The sequence below is a fragment of the Centruroides vittatus genome, unplaced genomic scaffold (assembly GCF_030686945.1).
Source record: "Centruroides vittatus isolate TY-2023 unplaced genomic scaffold, ASM3068694v2 contig_452, whole genome shotgun sequence".
NCBI classification, from domain to species: Eukaryota; Metazoa; Arthropoda; class Arachnida; order Scorpiones; family Buthidae; genus Centruroides; species Centruroides vittatus.
This window is the reverse complement of record NW_027122248.1, coordinates 2,463,922-2,485,508: the sequence shown is the minus strand read 5'-3', so window position 1 is coordinate 2,485,508 and position 21,587 is coordinate 2,463,922. Positions and strand designations below refer to the sequence as shown.

The following is a 21,587-nucleotide window of genomic DNA, read 5'->3' as shown; positions in this document are numbered from 1 at the left end:
TGGTCTCCTCTTTGCCTCGAATATCGCTTCGCCTTATCGTCGACCCCATCCGTCTCACCTCCTATCCACTCGCGTAACGCGTAACGATCAGAAACGAACAGCCATCCTTGACAAGAGAACGGAAACGAGAGATACGACTTTCTCCTCCTACCTCCCCGTTCTCACATATTGGTGTCATTCGAGAGGGGTTACGACTCTTTCGGACCCCCCGACCTCACAATGAGAAAATTGAAAAGTGGACAAGAGCCAATGATTATATCAGCTGGAAACAATCATTGTCAAAGCCTATCAAGCCAATTAACATTCCACGTACAGTACATTTTTCCAGACATTACTAAATACAGAACTACAGTATATAAATCTTAGTCTTTTAATTATTATAATAGTTTGAAGTAAATTAAAATGAATTATATTGAATAATCTAGTTACAATTATTTTAATAATTGAAACAGTTTGGTGTATATTGCTATGCCAGCCAATATTTGTATTTTTATTTGAATACATTATATTCTGTTTAAATTTGAGAAAGTTCTACTAAGAAAAAGAGTGAAAGCACTTTAAATTGATATTTTTGCATGATTTTCTTTTATTTTATTTTGCAAAAAGTAACGACATTTAGGCACCCATTTAAAAGATTCTCTTTAAACTACAGTGAAACCACCTCATAAAGACCATTTTTGCTCAAACTATTTGCTTTTTGCAAAGTAGGGGTTTTAATGTAATTTAACTTAATAATATGTGAAATTAATGAGAAAGATCTAGTAAAGTTTCTATTATACAATATAAAAATAAGTATAAACACTATATATAAATTTTAAATTAAAACATTATTGTATAGCTGTGAATCACAAATTGTAAAAATTAGAAGGTTACTGCAAAACTTTGTTTAAACATGAAATAAAATTACAATAATTAATATTGAAGTATAGTGAAAAGCAGTACAAAATCAGAAATAAGAATTATTTATTAACCACTCAGCAGTGAGGGACGTATATATACATTGAGGGCGATCGTGTGGCAGTGGTGAGGGATGTATATATCCGCTAAATTCTTTTGGGGTATCGCCAAAAACTACCACGAAAAAAAAATTCACATAAAAAAAGACTTTTCTTTACTAGACATAACTGTTTACAAATACTTTTTCTGAAATGGAAATGAGAAAAATTGCATGAAAAAATACTTTAAAAATTTTCCAGGTATATTCTCTACTACTAAGGGATAGAACCATACATGACTCTCCCACTGCTGAAAGGTTAAACACTGCTAAAAGTGAATGAAAACATTCAGTAAAATATAGGCAATTATTATATACAGTACATATAATTTAGAAATGATATGTTCTAGTGATTTTGCTGTAATAAGAAAATTCCTTTTATCAAATTCACTGAGGATATTTCACTTTTTTCCAAAACTTTGTTACTAATAAATTTTTAGGAAGTTAAATGGTAAATTACATCAAAAATTTTGAACTGAAATCACATGACTGCCAGAAAAACCAAAAGTTCAAATATCAGTTAATTGGGGCCTTCTACCCATAAGCTTTCCATATCTGGTCTCGGTTTCTATCTCTCTATCTCCACTCTCAAGATTAAGGAAGGACAGTCAGACAGTGAGTAGGAATTTATAGATCTACAATTTTTTAAAATTGCAGCCTGATAATTTATTTCTTTTGGTTATAATTGATTCAAGTTGAATACATCACAGAGAATCATTTTCAAAAGTTTGGTCAGTGGTTAATGGTTTTGTAATTATATGAATTTTTCTATATTGTATTCTTCTTTGTTGCATACAGAAGATAAAAAACTTTGTACTAAATAAAATTAATTCAACTGAGCAGACAATAAATCAATAAAAGGTACAGCTTGCTGACTCTTATAAATATTGAAACACCAAATTCAAATATTAAATAATTACTATTTACGAAAATTTGGCAATGTGTGTTAAGTTTCCTGTTGGTTGGGATTTCATTTGTGCATTGAAACTTGATTTTTTTTTAGAATATGATGGAGAAAAGTTTATAAACTGGAATCATTAGTATATTACAATAATTATTTTAGTATAGCACTTGCTTATTAAAAATAAATTATATATGTTCAATGAAATTGTAATTGTAATATGCAAATTTTGTTATTTTAGAAAGAAGCAGGTAGTGCATTGACACATGCAGGAGCTCATCTTGATCTTTCTGCCTTCTCGTCCAGAGAGGTATTTACTGATAATATTTTTTATTGTTCATTTTTTAAAATTAAATTTAATCTAACGTTTTACCTCCGACATTTAGGAATTAGCATCTCTTGGTCTAGATCGACTCAAATCTGCTTTAATGGCTCTTGGTTTAAAATGTGGAGGGTAATTGCTTATCTGTTTGATATTAAAGAAGTTTTAATTAAATTTAATTTAATAATATTTTTAAAAATATTTTCAGAACGCTGGAAGAAAGAGCTCAGAGGCTCTTTTTTACGAAAGGTAAAAAACTTAGTGAGATGGATCCAAATTTATTCGCAAAATCTAAACCCGGTAAGGCTGGAAGAAGTAAAGATACAGAAAAACAGAAGGAAATTGCTTTCTTGGAAGCCCAATGTTATCGCCTAGTGGAAATTCTATCAGTAAGTTACTTCACAAATTATATAATTTATTAAATTTCTAATGACCACTTTTAGACTCATAAATCAACAGATTAATATTTTAAAATATCAGAATTCTTAGAAAATCTTGTTAAACTGATTTAAAAAATTTTAGATAATTGTCATGAGTATAATTTATGTATACTTATAAATTAATCTCGACTTAAATAAATGCTTTTATTCAAGTCGAGAAAGTATTATCTTCATACATTCAATATTTTTATGGATGAACTAAACATTGTGTACTTTCTTGCTTTCATGATTACTTTATAATGTTTCAAAAAGTTATGCAAATTATAACCAACATCTTATATTTTTAAAATATATCAGATTTTGTTAAATTAATTAATTGCTTTTGATTTGTAATTTATACATCATATTTTTATATAAAGAATTTTTAAAATTAAATTTATATTCATGTTGAAGCCGAGATAAAATATAATTTATTACAAAAGATTAAAATCTATTCTAACCTTGTTTAACGAGTTTCAAGTATCAAACTCTTTTTCTTAAAGTATTATACATAAAATAGAATATTTAGTATTTATCACATAATTTACAAGGTTTTTACGGTTATTTACATATTATATTTACTCTAATGTTTTGTTTTAGTCAGAAATGGTAGAATATTATGTATGATTAGAATTAAAATTTTATACAGCATAAAAGTAATAAATTATGTCATATTGTTAATATAAATGAATGGTTTTTTCTGTAACTCAATACTCTAAATCGGGTGTCCAACCTTTTTGTTTCTCTGGGCCGCATTGAAAGAAGTCAAGGAGTTTTGGACCACAAGTATATACAGGCCTAATATATACTTGTGGCCCAATAAACAAGTATATTTAATTAATGATTATAATAACAGGTCTAGATTATAATAATAAATATTAAAACTTTATCATGATAAACGATATTTAAAAAATTACTTGTACAGACACTTCCAATTTTTACTTAGAAATAGATAAATTCATTTATTATAAAAGAGACAAACGAAAATTTATTTGAAAAACACAGATATTTATTTTATTTGGGTCTCTAATTAATAAAAAGTGACTAAACACCCATTTTAAAGTGCATTTTTATTCAACTAATATATTTATAATATGTAGGCCAAAAAGTAGCCAAAGCACCAAATGATATGTTTTATGTCAAACTAAAAAAAAAAAGTAGCCACATTTGGCACAATGTAGCCAAATCTTGCAATGCTGGAAGGAATACTAAATAAACCTGGAGTCATCGTCTCTCCTCTTTCGTCTCTCACAAGCCTGTTGCTAATTGGCTAATCATTTGTTTATGTCTCGAGAGATTATCGTGTCTCTCCAAATGTGATTCTGGACAACCTTTTCTCTCGACGATTCTCTCGTCTCTCAGAGACAAGCGGATAGTTGTCTGTCTGTCAACCGGTCTTTTGTCTTTCACCTCGATTACGTTATATCCAATATGGATGACTGGATGCTTCTCGCACTGTACAATCATATTAGAGAACGTTCTCTATCTTGGGAAAGAATATTTCAACAGAGAAAATGCTTCAGATTTTTTTTCCAGTACCTACTCGGAAATGCCACTGATTACATTTTTTTTAAATTATCCTACATCAATTACTGAACTATTGAATATGATGTTAATCTTACATAGCTAGTTAAGGAGAAATTAAATGGTAATATTTCGAAAAATATCTAAGTACACACGCTTTTTTAAATTAGGTTATCAAAATTTTTATTTGTTAAGAGACAAATTGACATTACAATCTGTAAAAACGTTATAAAACAAAGAAGATACATTTGTCTAAATTACATGCTCTATTTGAACATGTGCTTTCCTTGCCATGTGATCTCTAATTACGTACTCTGCATTTTCGAAAATTTTACAATTTCATTGGTTAAAATTCTATACTGTATTGCGCGCACAGATAACCTGAACATGTATAATTAACCTAGTAGTATTGTGACGTCATCAATGAAGACAAGATTGTTCAAAGTGACCAGAATCACCACTCTTTTTGAGAGACGAATTTTGTCTCTAGTCTTGATTTCATTCTCTTGTCATGTCATTGAAAGAAGAGACGAGAGATGAGTGACCAGAATACGGCCCCTGGAATTGTGACTCATAGGATTATAGACCCAAATGCGGGGAAAGGAGAACAAGGACAAAAGATAAAGAAGCAAGAAAGGTTGGAAAATTAAGGGTCAATATTTGCATAACATAAGATCTATTTAACCTTTCTCACTACTTTTTATCTTTTGTCCTTTCTCTCCTTTCCCTCTTTTCTCCAAATTTTGGGTCTATAATCCTTTGAGTCACAAGTCCAGCTTCATTTAGTAATCCTTTCTCATTCACACATCTCCAAGTATTTGAAAATGTTTTCTTTCACTCAAAAATAAAATATCAATAAAGGTTTACAGCTTTGTGAAACTTCTTTTTTGAGTTTATGCTGTTGAAATAAATAAATAATAAAAAAAATAAAACATTTGTCGGTTTTGTTTACACATTTATTGGGCCGCATTGGAACTTGTCGTGGGCCGTGGATTGGACACCCCTGCTCTAAATCATAAGCTACCACAATTAGTGAAAAGATTGGATAGTTTATTATATCCTCATTAAATATTTGCCATATATTTTATTCCTTCTATTACTTTGAAACTGTAAATACAGTAGAGCATCGATTATCCGATCCCCGATTAACTGACTTATCGGTTAACCGACCACGTTCTAGTCGGCAAATTCAAATGTCCGCTAGTGATGTGGCACTACAATATTTGGTTACGTCTTGGCTACTTTAATATTATTTTTGTTAAATTTTTGCATGTTTTAGCTGGCAGCACTGGCTCAACCATGAAAGGGAGGCTAGTATTTAAACCAGGCCTAATACACTATACTAATGTATTTTTTCATACTTTTCGGTTATCCGACTTTTCAGTTATCCGACCAACCCCAGTCTCCAATTAAGTCTGTATTAACAAATTGAAAAGTGAATTGATTTAAAGTGTTTAACATATTGAATAAAATTCAAACATTAGTCTATAGAATTATGATAAATATACAGTCAAACCTGTTTTTATGCCGCATAAAAGTGGTGGATAGGGACCGCATAAAAAAACGCATTAAAAACAATCGCACGAAACTTCACGAGTGGCTATAAAAAATAGTTTTCGCAACACAATTAAAAAAATACTTTTTTATGCGGTCAATAGGGACCGCATAAAAAAAGTCTCACATAGAAAATAACTCAAAACCGTACGAAATAGAATTTATTGACAACAGATGTCAGCACTTGACTGCATCGTCTCATCTATCGTCTGTTTTACATATTTTTGTCCAGGTGGTGTTTTTTTGACTTAAAAAATAAATTATTTCATTTTTCGCATATTCGTGCAATAATATTACTATAATAAGTTTATTTAGCTATAATAAGTCAACGTGAGACATGACAAATCGCACGAGACTAGTCGCCAACTATACCGCACAAATAAAAAATCGCACAAAAAAAGACCGCATAAAAACAGGTTTGACTGTATTTGAAACCCAGATATGATTAATTAGTATTGTAGAAGCATGTAAATTGTTTTAAAGGAACAACGTCAGGCTACAAAAGAAAACGTCCAGAGAAAACAAGCTCGGACTATTGGTGAAAGAGAAGAATCCGATAACGAACTCTCAGAATCTGAATCCGAAGAAGAGGAAGATAACGATGTTATTTATAATCCTAAAAATCTTCCTTTGGGCTGGGATGGAAAGGTAAACTTACATTTAATGATTTTTCTGTGATTTAAAGTTATTTAAAATACCATTTCTTAAATAGCCCATTCCCTATTGGCTATATAAACTTCACGGTTTGAACATTACCTACAGTTGTGAAATCTGTGGAAACTTTACATATAGAGGACCAAAAGCATTTCAGAGACATTTTGCAGTAAGTATTGAAATTATCATCATTATTATTGTGATTATTATTATTACTATTACTTTTATACTATAATTATAAATTCTAGGAGTGGCGACATGCACATGGAATGAGATGCTTGGGCATTCCAAATACAGCTCACTTTGCTAACGTAACACAGATTGAAGATGCATTAGGACGTAAGTATTAAATTCAATTTTAGTACGTATTACAGTGGCACGATAATGATGATAACAAGACATTTTATGATTTTTAATTAGTTTGGCAAAAACTGAAAGAACAAAAACAGAAGGAACGCTTTCAAGCCACAAATGAGGTATGGTTTTGATTAAATATTAAATAAATATTTGGGCACTTTGACATAATTATTTTTTCTGTAGGAAGAATATGAAGATACTCAAGGAAATGTTGTAAATAAGAAGACTTTCGAAGATCTGAAAAGACAGGGTTTATTATAATTATAAATTCGTACCATTTAGCAAGTGACTATTTGTAATTGCATTTCTGATTATCATTAAAATAAGAATTTTAACTATAAAATAAATATTTTTTCTTGAAAGCAAATTTTTCTCACGTACAAGAAAGAATTCCATCATTTTTATTAACATGAAACAACTGATTGATTAAAACTGACGTGTTTTCTTCAGTATTTAGTCAGTACTATAAGCCAAAAGTATTATAATCAAAGTACTATGCCGAAAGTTGCAGCTTTGTAATAATCAAGTTTTTTGACACCATATTGTAACGTCAAATCTAAAAATTAAGAAATATTTTCCCATTGCCATTCAGTATTCTAATCTCATTATATATATATATATATATATATATACGTCAAAGGCGATCGTGTGGCAGTGGTGAGTGACGTATAGGGGAAACGGGGTTAGTTGTGACAGTTTTTACTTAAAATTTTTTTATGAAGGTTTGACTTAACATAGAAATCTGTAAGTCTGCTGACAGGTTAAGCATTCTCTTAGCTATATATTCCACATTTTTGTACTTTTCTATGAATTTATTAACATTCTGAAATATTCAGTTTTCTGAAGAGTGCGACTTTGTAACAATGTACCCCTTAGTGGGGTAAGTTGTTACAGAGCCAGGGCAAGTTGTTACATTTACTTTTTCCATACCGACAAAGCAGATTACATCATGTTTACTTTCACATTTTCAATTAAACTTTAAGGAATATTTATTTTAAAAAACTTTCACAATGAAACACATTTATACATATACATATATATATAGTAAGAGAAAAAGCCATTGCACCAATTCAGAATATATTTCTTAAAACAAAATGTGCTCTTACAAAGCATAATGATTTTATTAATCAGATTCCATTGATATATCAGAAACACAGTGAATACAAACATAGTAAGAATCAGTTCCTCCGCAGCGCTCGTGTGCCCACTTTTTATACTCAGTGCATTGGATCCACTTTTCCCCAGAACTATCAAGAGAGAATGGTCCAAAACAAATCAAACAAAGATAATCTTCGTCATTGTTTTCTGAACTACTACTGATTTGAAGTTTCTGTTTTACATTCTTCTTCATGGGTCTTCTGTCTTTGTTGAGTGAAGTCTCCTTTTTATGTCCTTTCTCTCTTCTCATTCTTTTTTCATATTCTTTTTGAAGCTGTTCTTTCACCAGAGTATCAGTTAATATTGGCGATTTCCCTCTCTTCCTGCAGCACATAGTTTTTCTAGCTCCTGCCTTTGGGTATGGTCTTATATCTTCGGGAGATATGGGGCATTCTTTAGAGGCTCCACTGGTAGAAGGACCTTGTGTTTCGTGGACATTAGTTTGCCCATCGGCACTGCTGGTATCTTTGTTATAGTCCTCAATGGCAATATTTTGTGGTCCCTGATGTGGATTATCTGGTGGAACAGATCTGTCAGTAACAGCTGATGTTAGGAAATCTTCATCCGAGAAAACACTGCGGTTGAATGGCCATATTCCGGTTTTGCGAAACCCAGATGTTATATTTTTTGGTGTTAAGGCATTAGTTAAAGCTTCTTTGACAATTCCCTGGAATGTCATAGATTGATATTGGAATACCAGGGTGGGAGTTCATGAAGTCAGTGCATGCCGAGTAGTAAAATTTTTTGAATGATCCATATGCACTCACATCTAGAGGTTGCAGACGATGCAAAGTGTGAGGTGGAAATGACAGTAGGTAGATTCCGTTTGCTTTGCAAAAATCAAGAACTGGTAATGACAAATGAGAAATATGTTTATCAAGAATGACCAAAACTGGCAAATCTACTGATGACGATACATGCTTGTGGAAATGTTCCATAAACTGCAAAAAAAATTGGTCCAGTCATCCATCCACTGGGATGAGCAGCACCAGTGCAACCTGTTGGACCCTGGGCGATGAAATGCTGCTTAAAGTGGACACGTGGAAATATGAAGAGGGGAGGTACAGAATTGCCTATAGCATTTACTGCTACTTCAATCGTCAAAGTAGTTCCCTTTTCTGCGGACGTTGTTCTTCCTACTTGTTTTTTGCCCTTTCTCAGCTATGATTTTATTTGGTTTTTGAACTGTAGTTGCACCCGTTTCATCCACATTCCAAACCTTGTGCCCTTCAAATCGGTGACATTGAAGAGCATCTTGCAAATTGTCATAAAACTGTCCAACATTGTGAGCATTAAAGTTTGTTGCCCTAGATAAACTCGTGGCCTCAGGAGTTCAAAGGGATAATTTAGGAAGCCTTTTTAAGAATCCTGAAAGCCAGTCTTCTGTAGCTCGCTTTGTTTCGTCCCAATTTTTCGGATAGCTGACTTCACAGGCAACACTATATTTGTACGCAAGCATCCTTACATCAGTGGAAGATAAACCATAGTAAATTCTACTTGAATGAACAATATATTCCTCGAGTTTTGATTCTTGTTCATCTGAAAAAACTTGTCTGTGCCTAGTGTACTCAACCAAGTTGACAGATGGTGCAGAAGTATCGTTATTTTTCCCCACTCCTTTGATGTAGCGTTGGATAGTCATAAAATTAATTTTATAAGTATCAGCTGCTTTTCTAAGTGATAACTTCTTTTCTTCTACATCCTTTGCTGCAGCTTCGTAGATACTCGCATCTGTAGAACTTCTAGTGGTTTTCCTTTTATGTGTTCGTGGCATTTTCTGAAATATAATAAAAAATACTAGCAAACAAACACATGGGGTAAGTTGTTACAATGTAACAATTTGCCCCGATCCCGCCATTTTGATTAAGTGGCAAAATGCTCTTGAGCATTTCAAGGTATTTATGCAATTACAACAAAATATTACACTATCGTATACTGTTAATAAGCATGTTAAACATTGGAAACCTACCACGCAATCCTGTATTCAAAAGTAGATGGGGATCACAATACAAAAAAATTACTTTTAGGTTGGAAAATGATACAAATGAAGATATCACAACTCTAACAGCTCCTCCTACCGCCAAATTTCACGTAGCGTTAGAATGACGTAAGTGTCAAATACCATGTTAATTAGCAAGTGCTGCCTCTTGCATGTGCTCAGAAAACTTAAAATAACAACTAACCCCTGTCTCCCCTGTATCTGCTAAAAATAGCTTTTGGTCGCGTGATCATCCTATCACCAAGAAATGTGTTTAAAATTTAATGTTTGTGTACAGTACAAATTAATAAATTTTAACAAATGTCATCAAAGAGGACAGAATAATTTTCAGCTTACATAAACTGCACAATAAATGATTATTTCTTCGAAAGAAGTCGACATACACCAATAAATAATAATAACTATTTCATAATCCTTTTATCCATTTTAAGTTGATATTGTAAAAATTAAGCTATTTAATTTGTTTGGCTTTTATTATTTAGAGTTTCCGAGTATTTTACTGTGGAATTCAATTTAGTAAACAGAAACAAACATAAGCTATTAAAAATTATTGTATTGTCCTGTTTATATTTAAGTAAATACAGAAGAAAAGAATTATATCAAAGTTGGGACGAAGAAGCTGACATCCCCAGAACCGAGCTTATAATTCCTTGTCATTTTCAGCCTGGTTCCTACTTCCACTGTTTTATGTTGGTAAAAAGTTAATGTTTTAGGATAAGAACATAATATTTTATTATGTTCAAGATTTTTATCAAATTGAAAGTTAAATAACTCTCGATTTGTATATTTTATTAAAATTAAAATTTATTAAAATATGTATTATATTTATTAAAATTATATTATTATATATATTTAATATATATATATATAATATACATTTTTTATAAATATAAAATTATATTATTTATTAAAATTAAAATTGTAAAAATGTACAATTTTTTAAATTATATTTGTTAATTTTATAATATTCTAAATCGAATAATTTAGAAATTCAATTGTGGATTAAATAAAATTATTTGAAAAAACTTATTTAAATTATTTTAAATCGAAATTTTACTTTTAGGTCATTCACGTGTAAGTAACATGTGTTCGTTAATAACTGCTTTTGCATACTTTTGAGTGACATGTGACATGTACAGTACCATACTTTGCATCGATAAAAAATCATGTTTAATTATTCGAGTAAATGGGGAATATAATGTTTAAATTATATTATTTAACCATTAATTTCATCCGAAATTATACAGTAAGACCCCGCTCGACACTGCCTCGATTAACGCTGATTCAATATAACGCGGTCTGCCCAAAGCCTAAAAAAAGCTCAAAATTTAAGCTGATTTCATTGATTCGTATATAATACGATTATCCCCAAACACGAACCAGTCAACAAAAGGTGGCAATTCGTCGTAGCGCTGTAATTTCCTTAAATCTACGTTTGTTTGGTGCAATTTTGGAAAAAATATATCATGGATGCCATAGGCAATATCGACTTGGCTTAGCAGGAATTAACTGATAAATGCACGGAGTGTGGAAGAAGTTGTGGATGAATGTATCCAAGAATTCTCAAAGATCGCTGTCTCGTTTGGTTGACCAAATTGTCAACCTAATCGATACAGCAGGACTAGGAGATGGTACTTTACATTTCTGTATGCATATGTTTGTGTTATTTAAGACATATTATTATTTAAATAAACGTAAAAATTACTTAAAATTAAAGTAAAATCTGTTTCTTTTTGGTCGCGTGTTCCCCTATCCCTATTTACTCTATGTTAAAAATGACCTCGTTTAGCGCTTTGTCGTCTAGAAACGCATCCTCTGCATAAGGCCAGGAACGCAGCAATGCGAACGTGCTTGTGATTGTTCCAGTAAGTTTTTCGTCCTCTGCTATACAGTTGACATTTTGGAACTAATTCGAGTAGCATGTTCTTTCTATTTCATTAATATTACACCAGTGAAAATTCAGTTGATACTCAAAGGAATTAGCTGCACCAATATGCGGGATGGATCTAATAACGCGAATGTTGAAATGGCTTTAAAGTTTGATAGAAGTAGTAGCCTTTTCGACACCAGGAAAGGTATTATAGTTGGCAACCGTGAGTGGGAAAAGTTTGAGTAAAGTTCTTACAAAATGCCGTCCCTCGACCAACGGGTTATTTCTTCACGCAAATAATTATCCGAAAATATATTATTTAATGTATTTATAAATCTACATCGATGTTTATTTTAATCTAAATCATTATTTATTTGTTTACAAAAGTTATTCTTCGCTCAAACACCTTTACCACGAATCAATTGTTGTTGTTTTTTTATTTTGGGTTGAATAAATACATTAAAATACTTATAAAACAATTGGAACTCGCTGCCGGTTATTCAGATTAAGATACAAAACATATTTTCGGGTAGGTTTGTAAAGCATAACTGCCGGAAACATAATAATACAAAGGTGGAAGCGTACCATCCGCGTAAATAAATGAAGCAATTTCATTAAATTCTAAACTCAAAATACCATCTGCATTGTCAAAACTTTGGATTGACAGGTAGGAGGAGAAATGGCGCTAAATTTAGCTATAAAAAGGCATGGAAAAACAGTCGAGCAAGCACATTTCGGCGAGCTACAAACCGAAACCAAGATGAAAACCATTCTCTTTCTCGTGGTTCTTATCGGTAAGTTAACAATATTCTATTATACTTGTATTTTTAAATTGATAATTTAATATTTATTTGTTAATGCTTAAACTTCAATTTTACAGTCTTGTTTTCTTATATTTTAAGCGATATATTGCTCACCATTTAAATGTTCTGTAAAGTTTTAAAGTTTCCTATTAATTATATATCAAATTTGTTAATTTGACGAAAAAATAATTTTCGTTAATTATACTTTAGTTACCTATTTATTTTAGGAATTGCAACCGTAGACAACAGCGAAGCGTCGAAGAAAGAAATAAAGGAAGATGTTTTATTGGATGCCGAAAAGAAAGGCGACCTCTCAGTTGAAGAGGATTCAAGACAAGGCGGCTTAACGGGGGTACTACAGGGTATAGTAAATAGTCTGCCAACTGGTTCACCGGGAATAAGTGATATGACGACTAGCGGACTTTTGAAAGGACTTTTAGATAGCTTGGATACATATAATCTTACAGGGTGTCTTATACGACAGGTTAGTTTAATGTATTTTATTATTGTAACGAAATTTTTCGTTGTTATCTTGTTTGTTTCAAATATTTATTTTAGTACCTTACATTGTTATTAAAAATTCGTAAATTAAGTACTTTAAGTTATATATCTCGTTATATATATATATATTTTTTAGCTTTAATTCAATTTCGTAGTAGTTTAACACATCATCACCGCATTTGTTTTATCGAAAACGTTCGTTTTTATGTAAAATGTAACTGATTAGCTTATCTGTTTTAAAAAGGACTGCCATTTAATATTTACCAATATATATATATATTTTTCTTTTCCTAGACTGGGATTGATTTGCAGAAATGCTTTAATAGCCTTGCAGTTTTAAACCTTAACGTTTCTGGTGCTACAGTTGTACTTAACGAACTGCTATATGGTAACAGTGGTCGTGCTGACCAATGCTCCTCGTGTTCTGAAAACTCTCTGACTACCAGCACATCGAGTGCTAATTCTCTATGCCCGACTCTCTCTAACATTACAGATAATATAGCTTGCGTACTTAGAGAGTTTTCCAAACTCTACTGTTTGCCATATGTTGACGATGCTGTTCGGATACTTCTGGAATGCCTCGGAAATTACGTTGATAATATTTCTACGAACGGAGGAAACGAAACTGCTTGCAAAATCTTCGAAAATGACCTTGGAGTCCTTTTAGGCGATATTGAAAACATTGTAAGCGGTATACTTGGAGGAAAAGTGAGCGATCCATCAGCACTAAGATTTGAGTGTTTAAATGCACTTGCACGACAAATATAATGGATATTAAAACGATATTATGATAATTAATACAAAATATGAAATATGTAATCGAAATTTAAATCGATCTCGTGTTTACTATAAATTAAACAATGTAATGTTTATCTAATGAATTTTAAGAAATAAAGCTGTAGCATGGTCCTTATTCTATACTATTTATTTAAAAAAAGCATTAATTCGCTATTTTCTCCTTTTGTTTTAACATTTAAAACTGAAATATTTAATTATAAACGCGATCATTAGCACAATCGAGTCCTATAACAACTGTTCCCTTAAAATAAAACAAAACCATTTTTTATATGCATTTTAACGTTTTAAATTGTTTCAGTCGTTCAGACGGACTTGTTTATTTATTTGTCTTATTAAATAAATTTATAAGACCAAGTTTATTTATGTTGTTACATTCAGTTACGAAGATTTATTTCTTACACTTACTCCCGAAAAAATTAGAAGTTGGTCCCCTAAGTGTTTCGACCAAGTAAAAACTTATGTCGTTCAATCGATCTTCGTGTCGGAGTGGACTGCCAAAATCTTCGATTGTGTCGGGGTATTTTTGTAGGTAACGCCGAATTATCTTTAACGTACATTTATCGCCGGTTGTGAACATAACGAATCCTTTCATGCCATATTTGTCTGTTAATTATTAATTCGTTTGAACAAATGAAATGGGTAAAATGCCTTATTCTTAATAAAAAGCAGTCCTAAAAATGATATTTTCTGTTCTTAAACTTACAACGTCGATCGGCCCATAGACATTATATTTCGAATTTTGACCTGGAATATCTGGGCTCGCAGACAGATGTGAGAACCTGGAGTTTAACAGTATTAATAATACCTTAATCAAATTTAAAAGTAATTTAGACAAATCATCCTCGAACATGTTCCATATAATTTGGAATACTTATCCGGCTTTTTTATTTTTTAACTGTGCTTTGTGGGCACCGAGAGGGCCTCTTTTTAACAACAGATGGCGCCACTAAAATTTTAAACGTTGCCGGGAAAGTTGAGCAACTCGTTTATGACATTTCCTAGAAGCAGCGCATAAGATGTTTGAATGCGGATGGGAGACGAAACTCGGTTACTTTATTAATTGGTGTCCATTGCATATTCCTTGGGTAATAATTAACATAATTACAGTAGCAGTATTCATTTTGGAGGACAAATATAAGAGCAGAAAGTAAACAATTTCAAGCCCTTAAAGGTAAGTTAGGGTGACCAATCGTGCTCCTTTTGACTACAGTTTTAATTGTATTTCAGAGATAATGAAATAAAATTAGTCTGGAAGGAAAACAGTCAGTTATAAATAAACAGTTATTAACTTTCAAGTATTTAACAAATTTTCACGTTTCAGATTTCAAACAGTGTGTTATCTATGTTTTGAAGATGACTTGGTTGCATTTCATTGTGGAATCCAACAGAATTTAGTCATGTCTGCATTCATTATTCTTTCAAGTAATAAATTATAACTAATGAAAGAAATGGGCACAAATGACGGTGCTCTACCTCCAAAATGGTGATTTCTGTTAATAAGTGGAGTGCGGGAAGCTTCGACGGGCGAACGTCTGGGTTAGTGACGTGTTTGAAGTTTGAGGCGGATGAGTGAGAAATGTTGTCACCTTGAGAAAGCCAGACAAATTTTCTCCAGTGTAACTTGTGCACGCTAGGCAGGGCAGGTGGACAGAGAGGACATGTCCGTAGCTTCTCTCATAGTTTTTTCTCCATCTGCTTTGTCTGACCCCTCTGTTGCAGCTCACCTGCCCAAGTATGCACTTAGGTTTTCCACCTTTGTGGTATTAAGCTAAGTGCATACTTGGGCAGGTGGGTTGCAACAGAGGGGTTCTTATAAACAAAATTTCTTACCTTTACTGAGAATTTGTAAGATTAATGATAATTTGAAAGTCCAGATTAAAGAGCCATTTGCTAACTAAATGAAGTCTGACAGTTACATAATAATTTATCACTTGTAATATAATAAACTAGATAAGTTAGTATATTACAAGCATAATCTTAATCAGATAAATATATAATGAGTTTTTTCAAAAATGTTTATAAGAAAAGAATATGTAAATTTTTTCTTCTATGAATATTAATCATTTAACTCCTTGAGACTTTACCTTACGGCTCCAGTGTAATTCGGAATTTTTTTTAATATTAAAAACCAAACATAAACATCATTTGAATTAAAAAAAATTTTTTTTAATTTTTTTGAATGTGCCCTAGTTGGTTCCTAAATGGCACCTTTCCCTTTCGATAGCCAACTTTACAGGGGCCTGCAATGTTGGCTTGTCTGCATGACTCTCATGTCGTGCTGGAAAGCTGCCATTCGTAGTTAGCGTGGGTTAGCGTTTAAAAATAATTTAAGAAATGAAACATAATACAACATAAAATGAAAATAAATTTAATGTCATAAAAATAAAATTAAAATGAAAAATGAAAAAATACATGAAAAATAATAAAATATTTACAAATATATACATCTATAATCAGAAAAAGATCAAAAATTGAAAAATAAAAATATAGATATATAAAATAATAAAGATATCGGCACAGGCAGCGCTACACCTGCTATGATACCTTTAGCAAATGTTTATTACAAGTTGCTCATCTGAAAATTGATAATTACATGCAGGTGTTTGGAAGTTTTTTCTAAATGCCTTTATACGTAAATAATTTTACAGAAATATGAATAACACATCACCGTTTATGATTGCTGACTATAATATATATATGTTTACAAAAATTTATAAAATTCAAGACTTGAAAAAATCAAAAAACTTTTTTGTATAAACATTCGATCAATCTGTTATATGTTACGTAGACAGGCAGTGGCGTGCCGTGACATTTGATGACAGGGAAGCTGTGTTTCTGTAAGAAGCCGACTTCCAGGGGCAATCAGTTAATTGCGCGTCAGTGATGGTCTAGGGCAGTGGTTCTTAACCTTTTTATACTCGCCGCCCACCAAATATTTCATAATTTTTTTGTGACCCCCATTTTTTAATAATAATTTATATTTGATAATTTGATAATTTATCTATAATAAATTGATTTTTTTATTATTGCTTTATTTTTTATATAATAAATGTAAATCATAACTTTATTATTTCATTATCTATTTAAATAACATTCAAACTTCACAATTAAACATGAAAACTCATTAATTTTTAACAGAAAATAAAATAAGAAACATGTCGATAAATCGATCCAATGTCGATGCTAAAACTAAACTAAAACTAAAACGCCCACTTGTCGTAAGGATTTTGCATATCTTTTGCAAAAATATTTAAATTTTCAAAGCCTACTATTTTTCCTAATTATTTTTAAAATTCCAAGCATTAATAGTTTCTTAAAATTGCTTTGGAATAAAAGAAGTAAATACTGCGGTGTAAGTAGCATATTTACATTTATTTCTTCTGTACTAACAAAGTTGTATGTGGGAAGAAATACAAAATAAATAAATAAAAACTAAATAGGAAAACTTTATCTTTCTTATTTCACTTTTCAATACGATATTCGGATTATACATCAATTTTCTTTTTATTATATTCTGAAGGAAATTTTGCATAATTTGGCGGCCCCCGGCAAACTTCTTATGGACCCCCAGGGGCCGCGGCCCCCTGTTAAGAATCACTGGTCTAGGGTCCATTCGTATTCATTTGTTCGATAAGCCAGTAAAAACTATAGACTTCTCTAAATGTATTTTTAATATCACAATTACATTCTGAATCGCTAGCCACGATATAAGGGCTAAAATTAAAAATAAATTATAAAAACTTACTCGGTGAAATAAAATGTGCGATGGATATACATACCTGGTACAATGTATTGTTCGATTGTATTAATATACTTTTAAAGAAAATTATAATTAAAATATAGCTTTGTAAAGAAACGTACATAAAAATAACATAAAATAGTCATTACTTTTTAAATCTTAAAACAATCCACTTACAAGTTAGTCAAATATCTTGATACGAGTAGCTAATGGATGGAACTAGTGACGGTCCAGGTAGGTGTGTAGTGAGTGTGTGCGTGCCAAATCCCGAGGGTGCCGATACCGGTCAATGTCAAATGCCTCTTTTGTCGCATCGCTAGTATATCTCAAAAGACGCCACAGGGCTGTTGTAAATTTTAAACGTTTCTCACCGTAGCTGTAAAAATCTAACTATGTTAAACTTAATAGTCATTCGTTTTCTAACTAATTCGTTTTAATACCAGGTGTACACGGAAATGAGTTACCCACTGTACTGAGCGAGTGATTGGTTCTGTTAAGCTTTTGTTGAAGTAAAATTCTGGCTCTTTCAACAGGGTTTTATTTATGTCCCCATTCCCTAATCTCTTAATTATTTAGTCACTTCTTAAGTAGAAATAAGTCGAAACCAGTTACTTTGTACCTGAATATCTGTAGTCTTGGGAAAACAGTGGAAAGACAAATTTTTATGACAACCGATACATAAATCGTAAATTTAAGAAAAATAAATTCTAGAGCTTTTTTTTTGTACCATTGTATGTACTGTACGTCTCATTCATTAAATTTGGTTGTAAATGATGCTGCCAAAGTAACAGTTAATTTTTAACACTGTACTAGAATTGTACACGTTTTTTCTGCATCCCCTTACAGATGGGACATACTAAATCGTAATATCACCGGTTTAACATCGAAATCCGTAAGTAATATAAGATGGGAGAGCGGAATAAACGCAGAATAAATATATCAAATATTTTAATGGAGTTTTTTTAAACTCCCGTCAACTATACAGAACTATCATAAAAACGTGCCAGTAAACTCCTATCGGTTGGGTTGTTATAAATCTAGTCTAGAGGTGGGCAACCCTTTTTATAACATGGGCCAGAATAAATTTTACGTTTTTTTCCGCGCCGTAGTAGTTAATTGACGCCTTCTTGTGACTCGTAATTTTTTTAGTCTGCAAATATGAAATAAATAAATAAAAAGTTAATTACTACATTTATTTCTCTTATCGTTTTCGAAAATTACAAAGAATTGGAAAAATAACTATTAATTAGTTATTTTTCCAATTTAATAATCTATTAGAGATCTCGCGGGCCGGATAGAAACTTTTCGCCAGCCGTAGCTGGCCCGCGGGTTGCCCGCCGTTGATCTAGTCTGCTCGTGATTCACATAATCGGACGAGGGTGGCCGAATATCTAGCAGGCGGCTAACAGCCCACAACCGCTCCGGGATATAAAGTCGCGTACTCTTTACGCGTGTGTAGCTTCTACCAGCTAAACCGGGTGAGGTTGGTGCACTGTAAACCGCATGTGCTAATGCCTATATAATCTGGCTGATTGGAGACTGACCCGGTTTCGACATTCCTTCCGCCACCGAATTATTCGAATATACGATAGCAATCTTATCGTTTTTTTTTCACATGTAGTATAGAAATTTGTAAAAGATACATAATGCAGTTATAATAAAATATTAATTTTAATTAATTCAAAGTACGTTAAAATATGAAATTTTATATTTTATAAAATTCAAGGGAAGGTCATTGGATGGTGGAATCGGCGCTTCCATCGCTTCCAATGACGGCACGCTACTGGTTTTTTTGAAAGTTTGTACAATTTACTCGAAGTCTAAAGTTATCGAGTAGGAAAGTTTGTCAATGGTAATTAACATGATAAACGTGTCATTAATGTGTTTAATGCGTGTTAAATGTCATAAAAGTGTATTAAAGGTGTGTTAATATTGTGTAAGCGAGGTAAAAGTTTTGTAAAGGGTTTACATGTGGTTCAAATTTGCGTTTAAAGTGTGTAAATGTATTAAATGTGTTTAAAAGTGTGCAAATGTGAGCTAAATGTGTTTAAATGTGCGTTTATAGTGTGTAAATGTGTTAAACGTGTTTTAAAGTGTGCAAATGTAAGTTAAATGTGTTTAACCATTGTTTAAATGTGCGTTTATAGTGTGCAAATGTGTCTTAAACGTGTTAAATTTGTCATAACCAAGGATATGTAATAGTGATTTCCGATACGAAAGACAACGTGAACGACACATGGAAGGCTAGGTGGCCGTGGATCGCAGGTGCCAACCTCTATGGAGACGCTGCCTATCGTAGATGAAAAGTCGAGAGATGTGAATTGTAAGACTGCAGTTCTTAAGAGGAGTAAAATTTATGTACAATACAGACGAATTTTGTTCGAACCACTGATGTATAGAATCTCGCAATTCACTTCGTCCATGCATCGATTAAATTTATAGGTAGTATGACGACTTTTTTATTTTTCGTTTCTGGTACAAGAGTAGGAAAAGTAACCAAAAGCAGGGAAAAAAGTAAGTAGAAAATTTACGTTTTAAAAATGTCTTAGTTTTAAAAAAGATTAAATATAGGCGCGTTTATGTTATTGTCGACGGTCGCCATCTTGTTTGCACATTTGCGTGTGCAAACAAGATGGCGGCCGGAAGTGCCGCCATTTTTGTATACCTAAGCTCACATTAACCGAATATTTTTCATTAGCTGATTACCAGAGAAAGGTTTTTTTCTGTCCTACATTGCTTGAGCCGCACTACCCCCTGGAGTTTGTGATGAAGAGAGAAATAGTATATTGTAAACAATGATATTTCACACCATGAGGCTATACAAGGGCGCAGTTCGTTTATTACAGAAGAGAACATATTACTTTACATTATAAAATTTGTAAATAAAATCTATTGATTTATTTTTATTTTATGATTTTTTCGAAAATGAAACATGTAAATATTATTGTAAATTTGTGTTATATGGATAAAATTACATCAAATGTGTTTAGATGAAAATAAAGTATAAAAATACTAACTGCAAGAAAATATTCAACAATCTGTACAGAACAATCGATATAGGAAGATAAGAAAAAATTAGGCTAGACAAGCGTGTTATTTTGATTTCCTCCATAATTGCTGGCAGGTGTTCCAAAGAACTTTTATTATAAAAGCTTTATTATGTGTATTTTTACACAAGTACAAACAATTTCTTATATCACAATAATATTTATTCTATAATTATTCGTTTCTAGCTTTATATGCTGACATACAAGCTTTACAAAAAAATCTCACAAAAAATCAGAATAATTTATAATACACCATTTTACGAAATGATTTTCTAAAAAATTTTAGTTTAAAACTTTTATTTATTTTATTATGTATTATTTAGAAACTTGTTATTTTTCTTATAAAACAAAACTGGCAAGAAGACACTTGACACAGGCTTCTAGCTTCACATACAGATACACAGCTGGATGACCTTGAGAACAGCTGATTGTAAACTTTCGCGGGATGTTTCCAAGATTGCCTGAAGGGGAGTAGGTTTTTCTACACAAGTCTGAACGAGTTACTGTAACTACTCGAATGTGTTTCGTGATTTTCTAATAGTTTTTATACTAGTTTCTTCTTATTACTTATATTATATGCTAAGTGAGGTTATCCTCACATTTTGTTTTTTTTTTGTCTTTTACAGGAAAAAACACCCAAAAATATTAAAAAAATTAATAATACACCAATTTATGAAATACATTTCTAAAAAAGTTTAGCAAAAAACGTTATTTCCTTTATTACATATTATTCAGAAACGAATTATCTTTCACACAAAAAAAAAATTGAAACGGATCACGTGACACGCGCCCCTATTTTGTGTATACAGCTAAATGTCCTTGAGAACATCTGTTTGTCAAAGCTAGCGGGATATTGCCAAGTAAGTTTCAGGGAAAGATAGGTTTCTACACAGATGTTCATTAATTACCGTAAGCACACAAATATATCACTAGAATATTGGTCATTT

General features: G+C 31.8%; 2 protein-coding genes across 2 annotated transcripts in view; both read left to right on the top strand.

The window, feature by feature from the left end:
* noi (splicing factor 3a subunit 3 noi) overlaps positions 1 to 7,072 on the top strand; it is a 29,385-nt gene extending 22,313 nt beyond the window's left edge. The window contains exons 10-17 of the mRNA XM_067272694.1: positions 2,137 to 2,205; positions 2,282 to 2,349; positions 2,426 to 2,606; positions 6,198 to 6,362; positions 6,427 to 6,537; positions 6,617 to 6,707; positions 6,789 to 6,844; positions 6,909 to 7,072. Of these exons, the coding sequence (XP_067128795.1) occupies positions 2,137 to 2,205; positions 2,282 to 2,349; positions 2,426 to 2,606; positions 6,198 to 6,362; positions 6,427 to 6,537; positions 6,617 to 6,707; positions 6,789 to 6,844; positions 6,909 to 6,986 (819 nt within the window). The 3' untranslated portion in view covers positions 6,987 to 7,072. The remainder of the gene's footprint in view (positions 1 to 2,136; positions 2,206 to 2,281; positions 2,350 to 2,425; positions 2,607 to 6,197; positions 6,363 to 6,426; positions 6,538 to 6,616; positions 6,708 to 6,788; positions 6,845 to 6,908) is intronic.
* A 5,399-nt stretch (positions 7,073 to 12,471) lies between these two features.
* Positions 12,472 to 13,824, top strand: LOC136977238 (uncharacterized). The gene is made up of 3 exons (XM_067272709.1): positions 12,472 to 12,546; positions 12,783 to 13,039; positions 13,351 to 13,824. Exons 1-3 carry the CDS (start codon positions 12,513 to 12,515, stop codon positions 13,822 to 13,824), a joined length of 765 nt encoding a protein of 254 aa, XP_067128810.1. The 5' UTR covers positions 12,472 to 12,512.
* The last annotated feature ends 7,763 nt before the right edge of the window (positions 13,825 to 21,587 follow it).

Bases quoted from the DNA above. Each gene is read 5' to 3' on its own strand.
- LOC136977238 (XM_067272709.1), top strand. From the start codon at position 12,513: ATGAAAACCATTCTCTTTCTCGTGGTTCTTATCG. The intron at 12,547-12,782 runs GTAAGTTAACAA...TATTTATTTTAG, and splicing joins CTTTCTCGTGGTTCTTATCG to GAATTGCAACCGTAGACAAC. The intron at 13,040-13,350 runs GTTAGTTTAATG...TTCTTTTCCTAG, and splicing joins CAGGGTGTCTTATACGACAG to ACTGGGATTGATTTGCAGAA.